This window comes from Salvelinus alpinus, chromosome 19, assembly GCF_045679555.1.
Source record: "Salvelinus alpinus chromosome 19, SLU_Salpinus.1, whole genome shotgun sequence".
Classification (NCBI taxonomy): Eukaryota; Metazoa; Chordata; class Actinopteri; order Salmoniformes; family Salmonidae; genus Salvelinus; species Salvelinus alpinus.
Window position 1 is genome coordinate 27,264,189 of NC_092104.1, and position 17,019 is coordinate 27,281,207.

Below are 17,019 nucleotides of genomic sequence, written 5' to 3' on the forward strand. Positions count from 1 at the left end.
CTGTTCTACTTTAATACCCCCCTCTGATTAAGCACATGCAGAGGATGTTAGCAGGATGCATTGCGTGTCACGGCCCCATCAATGATGCTGACAGAGGATCCATGTGCTTACAGAACATTTACATACCATTATCCCCTCCCAAGCTCCTCTGGCCCTGTGTGTAATGTAAGTGCTTTAATGTGTTTGGACCCCAGGAAGAGTGGGGATCCCTAATAAATACAAATACGTCTGTCAGTGAACACACTTCATCAACTCACTTCCTTAGAGTCTGTAAACAAGTCTGTATACGGTATGTGTCATCAAACTGAGTATATGAAGACAAACTGATACATGAACTCTCCCCTTCATGAATTCATCAATAGGTTTGCTGTAGTGTTGTTTTGGGCAGAGTAAGGACTGCCGTTTCATCAACTGCATCCTTGTCGACTGATACTGCTGAGCACATGCGTTCATGAACGCTGGCCAAACACTGCTCCAATTGAGTAATCTAGGTGTAGGCTAATCCATTGTCTCTTAAGAATGTAAAGATTAGGTGATAGTTTCCTTAGGCTTAGGGGACAAATTAAGAATTTGAATTAATGACTCTCCAACGAGGGGATTTTTGTATTCTCTTGCGATACAATACATTCATTTTGGTTTTCACATAATTCCAGAACATAGTCTGAAAGTTATTGTTAATTGTTTATTGCCAGATTGTAATGACACAGAGACCCCTGTGCTGCAGGAGAACAAAGAGGGTGTGGGGGTGTTTAAAGAGGATAAGGACTTTAAGACGTTAACATGCTTCCTGTCAGAGTGGACAACATGTGTCTGTGGTCTCTCTTAGCCTATTAGAATCAACGCCACAAGCTCACTTTGACAAGATATTCAATTACATGAATTATGTTACAAATACACATGGAGAACAATTATATACAATAACACTGACAAGAAGACTGATAGTGATGGTGATCGTAGAGAAGATAATCATTCTATAAAAGAACTCATCAGCCATTTTATTGTCTGACATAACTTGGCTTGGAAAAGGAATCCTCTTATAGGATATCAGATTATTGACTTGCTGATTAAAAGGTCTACACACAGACCTTCAGTCAAACACTTGTACTGGGTCAGTTTCAATATAATGTATTTCCTTTTTTCTCCTCTGTTCCCATACCAGTCTATTGGTTAAAGCAATTAAGGACTTAAGCTGAACTTGTTATAGCCTTGATGTTTGAATAGAGCTGCCAGGCTCCGGAGAACAATGTTAGTGTTTCACAAAAAAACATGTTTATATGAACTAGTGCGCTGAGGGTCGGGGACGGGTTAATCTAAATTGAAATTTAATTGAAACTGTTCTGACAAACTATAATTGACCTTATCCCTAGGAACAAGCATTTGTTTATTTTTTTTCACTACAATGTTTTTGTATTTAAGTGAAGAACATGCAGAAATAGTGTTTGTTGTTGACTAGACAGACCTGGTCATTACAGTAATTAGACACACATCAAGACTTATTAGGGTGTAGTACTCAGTCACAAGCAGTATCATACCATAGGATTACGTGGATTTCAATAGGACCTCTAAATGGATTGTAAAGAGTGTTTAATCTATGTACAGTAGATTCAAATTATTAATATTATACATCTTCACAGGTACTTGAATAAGAGGCTTTGAAGTCAATCAACATTTTATAAATGTTAATAAATACAATTCCCAACTTACTTATTTCAGTTGGGAGTTTTGAAAAACATTGCCTAATAAGTGCTACAAAATAGAGGTAATTTCTGACCAGGCTATTAATGTTAGTATGGTGTTCTGTCCACATTATCAGATGAGTATGAATTTTACACCGCAAGTGGTTTTAAGCAGCTCAAGAGCTTAACATTCGCAATGCATCAGATTACAGACTGTTATCATCTCAGGACAACAGGGGGCTAACCTGGTTGCAGGTTATAATCTAAACAACGTGGCAGATGCATTTAGCTACCTTCTGCTGCCTTTTGTATGGTAGGCTGACCATTAAGGGTCCAGTTTGGTCTAGGGTTCCTATACGTTCCATGTAGGAATATGAAAAAGTAAAACTTTAAAATGTTTATTTGGGGTCCAAGTAGTGAAGCTATTTGAAAAATATTTTTCTGTGTCTGTGTGTCACAAGTAAATGATCAATGTGTGTTGTGCGGTGGCAAACATACTTCATGCCATGAGCTTTGGTATCTCTCAACAACAGTGTCTCTGTAATATCGGAAAAAAACAACAACACCCACTTGTTCACTCACTGCATTGCATTCATACCAGAAGTTAAACGCCATCTGCTCCAGGGTCTGTGTCTTTCTGGGTCAGACTTTCAATTGTATACAAGACAAGCTTTACAAAATTAAACCAGGAATGTATCATCATTCATTCATTCAATGATAACTGAGGACACAATGGGAGTCACAAAGAATGCCCAACAGCTGGCATTATCTGCAAATCGCCTGTAATAAGTTTTGCAGTATAATCAAAAGCCCCAAAATATCCTGCATCACACGAAAAGGTACTCTTTCTGACTTCCATCCTTTTTCTAAATGTTTAAAGAGCATTTATTTACAGATGGTGGATCCTCTTTTGCAAATAGACTAAAATGTTGTTGACAGTGTTAATGCAATCTGTGTCACCTTTCAAAATAAATCAGATAAAATATGGGAAAAAATACAAATACATGTGAGACTGACTCATGGAAGACACTGAGCAATATAAAGTACAGTACATCTACATATTTATCACTTATATGGTGCAAAATAATATAGTGAATCATTTTCATGAGCGTTTCAGCCAGTTGCAGCACAGGCGCCCCTCCAGCTCACTATGTGGCTGCAATGTGCTCATATGTTCATAAAGACAAATGAAAAAAAGAAGCCAGCTTTTATGTCTGACTTTAATCAAAGATATAATAACTTCCGCTCTGCTTTAAATGTTATCAACTCTAGCAGGAACTGGCTGAGCATGAGGGCTGGTTATGTATACTACAGTAAAACAACCTGGCACACCAGCTATGTCATCAGTGGTTCCCAATGGAACTGGCTGCTGGGGAGTTAGGCTTGGTATTGGGGAGACTGGTGGAGGTGTTGGCTGCTCCATAATGGGTATGGGCCCGGGGGAGGAGTTGTGTCCACATAGAATGTTTGAATTGTGGCTGTGTCAGTGATTGATGGCAGAGCCGTTGTGACCATAGACCGTATATGGGTTGTGACATTATCAGAAGTCAGACTGGGAGAATCAGTCAATGCGACAATGACTGGATGCTGTGAGGTAGCCTCAGTTTCTGTCCCATTTAGTGCATCTGCTGATGAGGCATCAGTATGAAGTGCGGTTTGTGAAGCAATTAAAGCATCATCAACTTCTGAGGCTGTTTGAGGCTATAGTTTCGCTGTCTGGTGGGTCTGTCTCCTCCTGAGTGTCTGGTATTGCGGTCTCAGTGCCAGCGACCATTGGCAGACCATTCTCTGAGGAAGACTTGCTTGTCTCCGAGGACTCAGACGATTCCAGGCTGTCAGCCATCATGCTTCTGAATTGGAATCCATGTAGACTGACCTGGTTTCACAAATATAAATACTATTTGAGTGTAGAAACATAGAATAGCACACTTTTGACACAGTCTCTATTCACTGACTTTGTCATTGTGCACATTATAATAATTACAGATTTATCAGAATAAAGATGATGGAAAACAGCATGCAGGGGCACTCTTACTGGTATTGGAGATGCTACTGTTGCCACAAATAAAATATAGAAAGCGGTCCTCAAAATCTCCAATTTCTTTCCTGAAAGAGTAAAATAAATGTCACTGTTTTTAACATAGTAAACTTGACAAACAATGTTGAGTACCAAAGGTTTATTGAATACATTATAATTTAACATAATTCATTCTATAGGGCCATGTGTTTTGAACTATCATGTCTCATGACCTAGATTTTAACTGTTATTTTAAGCCAGGAATTAGAATTACACCAAAAATTAAAGCAATTATCTGAGGATGGAGCTGGACCATCTGACATAAAAAGAAAAGGGGACAGGTTGTTGAAAAAGCTTTAAATAAAGGTTCAAATCCAGGTCATGTGATATGATTGTCTAAAACACAGGACCATTTGACCATTCAACACTATATGGCAAAGAATAGTAGAAAATCAATTTTATTCTAAGCATTACCTTGATTAGGTTGAGTACCCTCTCGTTTTCAGCATAAAAAGGAAGGGGTATACAGTCCCAATGAATACAAATGAAAAGTTCCTGTTCCTGCTGTATATCCAGTGCTAATAAGAATACTATAGAATCAAATGGGATGTATGAACGAACAATAGACACTGTATGAATGGGGTATGCTTATATGCATGATTTGGTGCGTGGGATTAACCAAGTGTCACTCCATGATAATTCATTACATTTGCTGACACATTTACATGGCAATACTGGTATATACTTTAGTCTTGTCTATATTTGAAGATTAGAAAATTCAACATTAAATCCCCCAAAGTGTTGAATCAGAGAGTAACGGAAATAACATACAGACAGATGAACCAATGTAATTTGAAGAAAAAACTATAAGCCCGGTAAACAACTACTAAAACACAATCTGTCTGGTTAGCCACTGGGGGCAGAGGGCAGAATGAATACTCTGGGCTGCTCCTTATCAGAGGCTGTGAAAACATAGACAGGAGGGATTCCGTTTCCTTGTATGGGCACACGGGGGAGGCCTCCACTTTGGTCTGTGTCCCCGCGTGTGGAGTCTGAGGGTTGGGTGCACGGGGCTAGGGCTGGTGGGGGGAAGGGCAGAGGGCCACATAAGTGATCACAGTTTCCACTAAGAAAACAGGGAGGATATACAATACCTGTGATAGGTGGGACAGTGCCTTTGAAAGGAGGGACAGAGGGATCAGAGGTATTAGGTGGCTTAATGGGCCTGAAAGGGTCCTCGTCTGGGGGTGGGGGTGGTGGTGTGGGTCGGAGCAGTGGAGGAGGGACAGGTTTGGGGGTGCGGTGAGGGGGAAATAGAGGGTCCTCAAAGTAAAAGGTGGGAGTGAAGGAGTCATAGTCCTTGTCCCTCTGATCCAAGGGTCTTGACAGCATCCTTCTGTAAAAATAGAAAAAGGAAACGCTGGAGTTTACGGCCTATAGAAATACATCAACAAAAGTATCAAATGAACCACAAAGTCATCTGTATAATTGAAGATATAATAATTAAATCAGAATGGAGGGCTATCCGAGAGAGAGAAATTTGTGTTCATTGATTTTGGAATCGTAAAAGCCATTGCCTTGTATAATTAAACAAATATTGTATTTTCATTATACAATGTGGTCAGAACCAAAGCAAGATGTGATGCGTGTTTTACATTTTTCATTACCTAAAGGTCTGAAATCTGGAAAGTCTCTCCATGAGGATGATGCTTGTAAGTCAATTTTCATATATTAGTATATATATACACATTTCCATATTGACATAGCATCTCTGTTTCACTGACACTAAAACGGCTCCATGCAAAGTTTAAAGTTGTGTTTTTTTGCATGCCTCCTTTCATTGTGGTTGTGCCACCCTACTCCACTATTTAAATCAATTTAGTCCTACTTCAGGCCAACAACCTGAAAGGATGGGACACCACCACTTAACACACCCTGTAACTCTTCTGATGTCAAGTCTCGTGCACCCAAATACCTCTCTGCAGCTGCCACCACAACCTACATTTTCTGCGACTTACGTTCCATCCATGCAGTACAGTTGATAACCATTGCTATAAATGTCTTATGTTTCAGCCAATATATTTTTCAGCCAATCTTACTGAAACAAATATCACTTGTTGGCCTCTCCCTCTGTACTGGTACAGATCTTCTACTTACACCACTCCTCTCAGGATCGCTCCCACTTGACCAATCTTCCTCTACTTTCTTCACTGCCTCAGCATATGACAACTTCTGCACTACTCTAACCCTGGAAACATCAACGTGCCTCTCTCGCACGGGACATTTCTGATCCCCAGCACCATGGGTACCCCTACAACTAACACATACCACTACTTTCCCCAATGCTACACATTCCTTTGTCTCATGTCCTTCTGCATACTTCTCACACCTAGGAACCTCCCTCCTACACACTGCTGCCACATGCCCATAAGCTTGACACCTGTAACAATGTAATGTATTCGGCACAAAAGCTCATACAAGATAACTTATTTATCTTAAAATCACTTTGTCGGGCAAAGACTCAACATCAAAACTAAAAATAACAGACAATGACTCTTCTGTCTCACCACTCACGCCACCCTGTCTGCGTCGCACCAAACGACGAGCATCACAAACATCAAGAATCTTCCCCTTCAGTTGGTCAACTTTTACATTTACTTCTACGCCAGTAATCACGCCCTTCACTTGAGAGCAAAACAATTCACATTTCTTTCCCCCATTCATTTAACGCGGATCGCCTTCTCCCTCTGACCAGCAGAAACACAAACAATTATCACAAGACCACTTCTGGTTACCCTCACCGATTCCACTGCACCCAACTCTGTTTTCACCCACCCTGAAACCACAAATGGATCAGAAAAAAGGCAAGTGTCCACTTTTTCCAAAAACTTCACTCCTACTGTCACAGACTCATCTTTATCCTGACCCTCGGTGCAAGCCTCAGGCTCCGAGAACTTCACCACATCACCCACCTCCGATACTTCGACCTCATTTATTTCCACTTCTCCTGTCAGCTCACTCTGCTTCCACTTTCTACCATTCTTCTTTAACAAACCATCTCCCTTTTTCCCGCCATTTTTTACTGACTCAAGCTCACCCTCTTCCTCTCTCTCTCTCTTAGACCTCCTCTGCCTCTCTTTTTCCCTCCGTTCCTCCACCATATTACAAGTATACCTTATGATAATACTGCACTTCTCCTGACATACATCTTGTTCTTGCCTTGTCAAGGGATGCAATTTAACCAGCTGTCACAATCTCTGCACAATCAGCACGAACCTCTCGGGATGTCACTGTCGAAAAACCTTGAAATTAGGTCATCGGCTCGGCCTGGCCTTATACATTTGTATGCCCATATATGGTAGTAAGTCAGACCAAAGATGTTAAGGCACAGATCAGTAGCCAAGATACTCAGCTTTCCGCAGACGCCCTGCTTTTGCAGATAGGGGCTACCGTTCTCATACCAAACTGAATTGAATTAAACAACAAATAGGGTCCCCAAATATGGGGACTTTATATTTAAGAGGGTATTTAACTGTATTTACAGTGCCTTCCGAAAGTATTCAAAATGACAAAGCAAAAACTTGTTTTTAGAAACGTTGGCTAATTTATAAAAATAGTAAAACTGAAATATTACATTTACATAAGTATTCAGACCCTTTACTCAATACTTTGTTGAAGTACCTTTGGCAGTGATTACAGCATCGATTCTTCTTGGGTATGACGCTACAAGCCTGGCACACCTGTATTTGTGGAGTTTCTCCCATTCTTCTCTGCAAATCTTCTCAAGCTCTGTCAGATTGGATGGTGAGCGTTGTTGCACAGCTATTTTCAGGTCTCTCCAGAGATGTTCGATCGGGTTCAAGTACGGGCTCTGGCTGGGCCACTCAAGGACATTCAGAGACTTGTCCCGAAGCCACTCCTGCATTTGGACTCCCAGGTGGCGTAGCGGTATAAGGCACTGCATCTCAGTGCAAGAGTCGTCACCACAGTCCCTGGTTCGAAACCAGGCTGAATCAAATCGTCCGGGTTTGGTAGGCCGTCATTGTAAATAAGAATTTGTTCTTTATTGACTTGCCTAGTTAAAGGTTAAATAAATACAATAAAAAAATTAAAATTGTCTTGGCTGTGTGCTTAGAGTCGTTGTCCTGTTAGAAGGTGAACCTTCGCCCCAGTCTGAGGACCTGAAGCAGGTTTTCATCAAGGATCTCTCTGTACTTTGCTCTGTTCAGCTTTGCCTCGATCCTGACTAGTCTCCCAGTCCCTGTCGCTGAAAAACATCCCCACAGTATATACTGCCACCACCATGCTTCACCGTAGGGATGGTGCCAGGTTTTCTCCAAATTTGTTGCTTGGCATTCAGACCAAAGAGTTCAATCTTGGTTTCATCAGACAAGAGAATCTTGTTTCTCATGGTCTGAGAGTCCTTTAGGTGCCTTTTGGCAAACTCCAAGTGGGCTGTCACATGCCTTTTACTGAGGAGTGGCTTCCGTCTGGCCAGTCTACCATAAAGACCTAATTGGTGGAGTGTTGCAGAGATGGTTGTCCTTCTGGAACGTGCTCTCATCTCCACAGAGGACCTCTGGAGATCTGTCAGAGGGACCACCGGGTTCTTGGTCACCTCCCTGATAAAGGCCCTTTCCCCCCGATTGCTCAGTTTGGTATCCAGAATGGCGTCCAGTTCTAGGAATAGTCTTGGTAGTTCCAAACTTCTTCCATTTAAGAACGATGGAGGCTGCCGCTGTGTTCTTGGGGACCTTCAATGCTGCAGAATTGTTTTGGTACCCTTCCCCAGATCTCTGCCTCAACACAATGCTGTGTCTGAGCTCTACTGACAATTCCTTCGAAGGAAGATGGTTTGGTTTTTGCTCTGACATGCACCGTCAACTGTGGGACCTTATATAGACAGGTGTGTACCTTTCCAAATCATCTCCAATCAATTGAATTTACCACAGGTGGACTCCAATCGAGTTGTAGAAACATCTCAAGGATGATCAATGGAAACAGGATGCACCTGAGCTCTGAATACTTATGTAAATAAGGTATTTCTGTTTATTATGTATAATAAATGTGCAAACATTTCTAAAAACATGTTTTTGCTTTGTCTTTATGGGGTATTGTGTGTAGATTGCTGAGGATTTTTTGTTATTTAATCCATTTTAGAACATGGCTGTAATGTAACAAAATGTGGGGAAAGTCAAGGGGTCTGAATACTTTCCGATGGTATTTATCAATAGACCATCCTTAATATTATTTGCTATTGAATTAAATTGAAATAAAGTGTCTTGACATGTAAATAATAATTTGCAATGACTAATGTACATGCATGGAATATTGATTAGTTGGTGTTATCACTTGGTGACTTTCCTCTCATTATAATCCAGTCATTGTTTATTGTAAAGCCACGTATACATTCTGGTTTCCAAAAACATGGAGTCAGTTTATCTGTTATTATAGCAACACGTTATGTTTAAACTTAAATAGAATAGTTGAACGTAACTAATTGTAACTACAATAGTGAATCTAATACGAAATCAAACGATTCCTTTTCATTGTAATTGTTTATCAACTAATTAATGATTGCAATCAATCATTGTTTCATATACAGTATCTGCTGTTACCATGAACTGTTGACTAATTTCATTCTGGATAACAAAGTAGTTTTAGAACAGCTACATGGTTTTAATGTAAGGTGTTGTTACAAGGTTGTTATCTTAGGTGTGTGTCCCAAATGGCACCCTATTATTGCGCTACTTTAAATTTCTTATTTTACCCCCCTTTTTCTCCCCAAATTCTAACTTGTCTCATAGCTGCAACTCCCGAACGGCCTTGGGAGAGGCGTAGGTGGAGTCATGCGTTCTCAGAAACATGACCCACCTAACCGCGCTCCTTAACACACCCCAGTTTAAGCCGGAAGCCAGCCGCACCAATGTGTCGGAGGAAACACTGTTCAACTGGCGACCGGGGTCAGCCTGCAGGAACCCGGCCTGACACTAGGAGTTGCTAGGGCACGATGAGCCAAGTAAAGCCCCTAACCCGGATGACGCTGGGCCAATTGTGCACCGTCCTATGGGACTCCCGGCCACGTCCGGTTGTGGCACAGCCCAGGAATGAACCCGGGTCTGTAGTAAAGCACTGAGATGCAGTGCCTTAGACCACTGAGCCACTTGGGAGGCACAGTTCACTACTTTTGACCAGGGCCTATAGGTTTCTGGTCCAAAATAGTGCACTTTAGGGAATAGGGTGCTATTTGGGACGTAGCCTGGGTGTGTTACATAGGGTTCATTCTGTTACTTTATCCACGTCCAGTCATTCTGGTTTGTATGGTTTTGATTACAGATAGATATAGCCAGCCAATACAAATGAATGTCATTTACATGGTTTGTCTCCTGTCTATCATTGTTAGCCAATTATGTTATTAGTTGTTTTACTGTCATGCCCTGGCAATATATAGCTCAGTGTTGAAAACACCCTGATGAAGGCTTTAATACTGAAACACTTTGTCTGCATCCCAACTGGCACCCTATTCCCTGGTCTATATAGTGCACTGCTTTTGACCAGATTCCTATGGGCCCTGGTCAAAAGTATTTAACTGCATAGAGAATAGGGTGCCAATCATGAACACCTTTTATTTGGCACCCTATTCCCTGGTCTATATAGTGCACTGCTTTTGACCAGATTCCTATGGGCCCTGGTCAAAAGTATTTAACTGCATAGAGAATAGGGTGCCAATCATGAACACCTTTTATTGACCTTCCATGACTATACATTATCATGTCAGCTATGTTGTTATTAGACTAGTGGATTTGATTGAGCAGTTACAGGCCTTCACTGTTGCACATACCCAGCTTCCACCACTGAGTGTCAGCAGTGAGCCACAAATTTAACAAAGTATTCCCATTAGGTCCACATTGAACTATGCAAAGCAAGACAGTTGTGATGTCCCTGTAAAGTTACTGCAGGAACACAGTAGAATTATATTTCTATGAAGTGTTTGTGAGTGTTTCAAACTTTAGTGTTTGTGACTTCACAGTACTATGTGTTGCTTGCTGCCATAGAAATGGAATTCTTCATTCTAATTCTATAGTACTAGTTCTAATTCTACCACTTAAGTTGCTTTTGTTTAGTGAGCAGTTAGCAAGTTTATCTTCCCGTATTAGAAGGTTGTATATTGTTCCTGCCAAAATTGCCCAGTAGACATTAAAACAGCTGCCATGGAGTTATGCATTTGTAGAGCATCATAATGCTTTGGGGTTGAAATGGCTTAGGTCAATCTCTCTCCATCTCTATGTCAGTAAAGTTAGCTATGGAAAAGGCAGTAAGGGCCCTGTCTTTCCCCCTGTCTGTCCGGCTCCTGTCTGTCCCCAGCCTTCTATGTCTCCTGTCCCTGCTGTGCTGTGTCCCTGCGGGGAGACCCTGTCTGCAGTGTGACCGCAGGGTCAGGCTCCTCCATGAAGACTACCTATTGGCTGCTGCCTCTGCCACCGTAGAGGACCAGATAGAACTGAAGAAGATTCTAGACTACGCCTACGTCACCTACACAACCACCAGCAACCAGTATAGCGGCGTTATTGGTAGGTGGTTGTTACTTACGATGCAAGCGCACTACCATCTGTGCCATAAAGGTCTAGACCTCTTAGTAGGCGTTACAGTGCATGTTAATACGTGTGTGTGTGTGGTGTGTGGTGTACGGTGTGCGTGTGGTGTGCGTGTGTGTGTGGTGTGTGTGTGTGTGTGTGTGGTGTACGGTGTGTGGTGTATGGTGTGTGTGTGGTGTACGGTGTGCGTGTGGTGTGCGTGTGTGTGTGGTGTGTGTGTGTGTGTGTGTGGTGTACGGTGTGTGGTGTGTGTGTGTGTGTGCCCCCAGACCCGACCACCCTCTACAGGGCCAGTACAGAATACCAGAGTGAGTTTGACCGTTTCCAGGGCAGCCAACTCACAGGTGTGTGTGTGCCTGCGTGTGTGCATTTGTGCTTGCGTATTTGTGTGCGTGTGAAACTGACTACCGTCTGTCTGTCCTCTCCCTGTGTAAGGGCCTCTGACGTTTGAGGCCATTCAAATTCTGGAGAAAGGAAGGAGAATTCTAGAGAAACACCTGCAGACTTTTGTCCAGAAAGGTGAAGGGTTCAGCTGTAGCCTAGTGTTAATATCAACAATACCAACAGTAATACTAACAGTGCCATTGTAATATGTTTATGATTCTTTCTGTAATAACAGTGTATGGCAACACTTTACATAGAGTGGAATTTAACTAATGTCTTGTTTTCATTTTGTCAGGTCTCTGCCCAAACAAATGTGGTAAGCCCATGAGCAATTTAATTAATTTGTCTTTTAATCTGCCATTCCTTTCACCCCCTTCCATCATTTCATCACTTTTACTTTGATTCCCATATCATTACCTCACCTATTGGCCTGTGATCACGGACACACACACACACGGACACACGGGCACCGCACACACACACACGGACACACACACACACACACACACACACACACACACACACACACACACACACACACACACACACACACACACACACACACACACACACACACACACACACACACACACACACACACACACACACACACACACACACACACACACACACACACACACACACACACACATCCTCTTCCATTACAGTTATTACTTTATAGATCAGCAACAAATTGTGCTGTCTTTTTAAACTGCAGGGTTGCTGTATCAGAGAGTAATGAACTGCCTTTCATGTCAGTACAAGCTGCACACCTGCCCCTCTACCACTCAGGACTGCGGGGGTGAGTGTGTGTGCATGCATCCATGTGTGCGTCCATGCGTGGGTGAGCCTGTGTGTGTGTGTGTGTTTGTGTGTGTGTGTGTGTCTTTATGCAGCAGCACTGTCTACTCTTATTGAATGTCATAGATGACTTAATACTGACCTGTTCAAACTATTCTAATCTGAGGTTAAATCAATCCCTCTGTCTATCCCTCCCTTCCTCTAACCATTCTTCTCTCTTCCTCACTCCCTCCTCCTTCTCCTCCCTCTCATTTTCATTCTCTCCTCCTTCTCTCCCTCTACCCTGATCCCTCCCTCCCCCCTCCCCCTACTCCTCTCTCTCTGGTAGAGTATCCAGTGAAGGCAGCAGAGGGGGGACAGGCAGTGTTGGACTGTTTCCTCCCCTGGCATAGTCTAGTGGTGGGCCGGCCAGATTATCACTACACCTGGGCTCCAGGGACGCAAAGGACTGCAAATGTAAGACGTGAGGGTGCACACACACACACACACACACACACACACACACACACACACACACACACGCAGACAAACACACAGGAGCGTTCTGGCTTTGAACACATACATGTAATGTTATTCATTTTGTCTTTCATCCATCCCTTTCCCATTTTTCACTTCCCTCTAGCTGACAGAGGGAGATTTCAGAGTGCTGGTGGTTACTGAGGATTCCTCTGTGGTGCTGAACCAGCTGCATGTCGATGAGGAGGGCATGTACCGCTGCCTCCTAACGGATGGCAAAGGAACTGTCCTTTCACGCACACACTTCCTGCTCACTGGTATGCGAGTTTGAATACATGTAGCCCCTGGCCTACTTCAGAAATGCATCATCCCTTTCTCCCTCCCCTGAATGTTAAAGTGATAAGAGTTGTTAAAAGTTATATTCTTTGCTTTCACTTATGCAGCTGTGTTAGATTAGTGATTACTTCAAGAGGACAGATCAGTCTTTAACAAAGCCATTGATAGAGGCATAGACATTCAGGGGTTACACTTTTCCAGTAGAATAGGCATGAAATGGGATGGAAATAAAGACGTTTGGAAACAGAATAGGCCAGATCACCCTTCACCTCTCCCTCTCTTTTGTCCACAGTCACCCCGTCACCTGTCCCGACTCCCAGATCTCTCCTCACCCTGCCCTCCCTCCCTCCTAGTTATGATGCCTCCCCCATTTCTCACCCTCCCACTGACCTCCTGCTGGTCATCATCATCATGGTTACTGCCCTGAGTCTGACGGCCAGCCTAGGCCTTGCTATTGCTTTTGGGTGAGAGAGGGATGGAGGGTGAGAGTGGGGGACAGAGTGAATGATGGGTGAGGGAGAGGGGGGGAGAAAGACAGAAAAAGGGGAGGAGGAGAGAGTGACTGAATGAGTGATTGATTCAATTATGAATGATTGCTTAAATATTTGAGTGGGAGAGACAGAGAGGGGGAGAGAGATGATGGAGGAATGATGGAGGGACTAATTAGAAAAAATATGAATGGATGTTCAAAAGATGAATTGAGAAGTTTGGCCATGTGAAATTGGCGGAACCAGGACAGATCTTCTGTTGTAGCGGACAAGTCCAATCTCATTTCCCTTCCAAAATTCAAAATATTCCCTGTGTAGGACAATCGCACCGATAGAATTGTTTCTCATTACCCTCATATCCCACAGCCTCCCAACAGATGTTACATTTTGAAGTATTTACTGTCAGTTGCCAGGAATAGTAGATACAGAATTACAATAAATAGGAAAGATACTACACATACAGCTGAGTGATAAGTAACAGAAATGTAAACTTTTCCTTGAATAATCAAGGACACATTTCTGGTGTCAGAGTTGACGAGAAAATAGAATGACATCATGTCATAAAGACTGAACAATGTGTGTATGTCCTTCCACCAGATTGACGACTCTGAGACAACAGAGAGAAGAGGAGGAGAGGGAAGGAAAGGGGAGAGATGATGACAGAGGAACAAGAATGTGACTGATGTGGAATATGAGAAGGGATGGACAAGATTTTGAGTTAAAAAAACACAAAAGAGTTAAGAGAAAGGGTGTAAATTAATACTGATACTGTTAATAACTATCTTAGATAGTGTAGCACACACACACACATCATTTAATTTAATTCACTTGATTGACCTCAATAAGGTTTTCTGAACGGAGAGAAGATTATAGACACGTGGGATAGGATGAAAAGAGGGAGGATGAGAGGAGTGAGGGATGGAGGTAAAACTCCTAGATTACAGACTTTTTCAGATTAATATTCCCAAACGTTAACCTAATTCTAGATAATCCACTGTGGGAGCAGGAGGGGAGGGTAGGTGAGGGGGAGGGGAGGGGAAACAGAGACAGTTTTCATATTCAAGTTCCCTTTTCATTCAGATAAAGAGAGTATTAAAAAGTGGGATAGAGAGAGACACATGAGTGAGAGAGGGACATAACAGAGAAGTAAAACAGTCTACATTAGGGCCCTTCACTAATCATCATCATCAGTATTTTGTACTGGAGTTATTAGCCAATCAATCAAAAGATGGTTTCCTCTCACAAAAAATATTCCATTTGCAAAACCAGCTCCTTCAAAGTGTCCAGTGTGTCTCTGCAAAGATTCATGGTTGCTCAACATTGATATGCGCAATAATACTGTTGATGAACATACACACAAGGTTTTTCTTCACTTGTGCAATGTAATCAAGTGAGTGAAACTGAAAACAAGCTAAGTTATTAGTCATCTTACCTTTCAAAATATTTGAATTTCCTATCTTAACCTTTATTAGTAATAAGAGATACAGGGTCTTGACTACTGTAGCGCTTTTGTTTTATTTCCCACCTTCATGGAATAGCCCCTTTCACTGACAATGCTTGACTTTAAAAGACACTTGTCACACTGCCTCAGTGTCAGCCACAGCATCCTACATGTGAGGGTGGCAACAATAATTAATTTCACTATTGCATTGCTCACTGACTCGTTTGTAAAATTAACAAAGTGTATTTTCCAGGATGAAGGTTTTAAAGGTGTGTGGGTCATGGGGGTGTTTTCCTCTTGTCGTTCGCCCACATGTCAGCATTACAGGAAGCTGTACAACATGCATCCTGTTACTCTAACCTCCATGTGCACCCTCAGGTGCGTAGACACACACACACACACACACACACACACACACACACACACACACACACACACACACACACACACACACACACACACACACACACACACACACACACACACACACACACACACACACACACACACACACACACACACACACACACACACACACACACACACACACACACAGTCTCTATTTAAGGAAGGATCATAGAACACTGTACTGTAGCTCTCTGAGTAATATTCTGGGTTTTGTGTGGGAGAGCATGACAGATTGTGTTTGTATTGCATGTCAGTAAAGCTAGCTCAGCGGTTGGCAGGCATGATATGTGTTCCGTGTGTGTGCCCGTTGGCAATTATAACCGTGCGACTGTGTGTGTGTGGGTGTGTGTGTGTGTGTGTGTGTCACTCTGGTGCAATTCGTGCAGTCTCAGTTTACAAAGGCAAGGGAGGGGGAAAGAGAGAACGAGAGATGGAGGGAGAGAAAGGAAGTGGAGTGGGAGGAAAAGAGTGGGAGAAACAGTGAATGGATGTGCTGTGGATTACAAGGAAGTGGTGGAGAAGGGAGCAGGAGGTCAGATGACTGTTTAGCTGTATTTTGTGCTGATGGAAGGTAGATACTCTAGCATAGTACCACAGTTCTGCTGCCTACATCATTACAACTACATACATCATCACTGCACACAGTTATGACTCACCAGTGGTAGACAATCATGGTTACTATTGTTGTTGTAAAGAATGAATGGAGGCAAAGTTGAAACAGAGTTATGAATAACAGAGTTAATTAATGCTATGAAAGAGAGTTAATGAATGGAATTCTACAGAACATTAGCTCAGATTAGGGGCAACTCCAACCAGACTGGGGTCAGATTAACATGTAAATCAGAGAGAGGGAGGGAGCCAGAGAGAGGGGGTGGGAAACAGTTTATGAATAGGGGATGATGTAAATATTTACCCTTCTCTGCTGTGCAAAATAGCCTAACTAATTACATAAGCGCTCACACACACATGCATGAATGCACCCACTAATCCACACACACACAGTCCTGCAGCCTGTTATTTTCCATGCCTGTTTGTTTGGCACATTTTCTTTATAATATTCTCAACATTCACAAAATAGTTGATTTTCTTACTTTTTAATTCTGCATTGTTGGGAAAGGGCTCATAAGTAAGCATTTCACAGTAAAGTCTACACCTGCTGTATTTGGCGCATGTGACAAATAACATTTGATTTGATTTAAAGCTGCAATCTGCAGTTAGAACAATAACAAAGCGGACACCCTGAATCCCTCCCTTGAGATGACGTAGAGGCACCTTCCCTCTGCATCATGATTTCAACGGTAGAGTTGCACCTCTAGGGCGAAAAAGAGAGAGATTTACTACTAAATGACCAAAATATATAACTTTTGAAACAAACTGTCAAAATGAAGACCATAATTGACTTGCTTCACTATAACTA

General features: G+C 42.3%; 1 protein-coding gene across 1 annotated transcript; it reads left to right on the forward strand.

Annotated features, from left to right (window-relative positions):
- Positions 1-9,558: 9,558 nt before the first annotated feature.
- LOC139545837 (izumo sperm-egg fusion protein 1) lies at positions 9,559-13,733 on the forward strand. Its single transcript, XM_071354050.1, has 9 exons — positions 9,559-9,656; positions 11,059-11,264; positions 11,558-11,632; positions 11,724-11,807; positions 11,968-11,988; positions 12,391-12,474; positions 12,802-12,929; positions 13,096-13,246; positions 13,558-13,733. Exons 1-9 carry the CDS (start codon positions 9,559-9,561, stop codon positions 13,731-13,733), a joined length of 1,023 nt encoding a protein of 340 aa, XP_071210151.1.
- The last annotated feature ends 3,286 nt before the right edge of the window (positions 13,734-17,019 follow it).

Coding starts and splice junctions, on each gene's coding strand:
- LOC139545837 (XM_071354050.1), top strand. CDS start 9,559: ATGACCCACCTAACCGCGCTCCTTAACACACCCCAGTTTAAGCCGGAA. Junction 11,633..11,723: donor CCAGGGCAGCCAACTCACAG/GTGTGTGTGTGC, acceptor TCCCTGTGTAAG/GGCCTCTGACGTTTGAGGCC. Junction 13,247..13,557: donor CACACACTTCCTGCTCACTG/GTATGCGAGTTT, acceptor TTTTGTCCACAG/TCACCCCGTCACCTGTCCCG.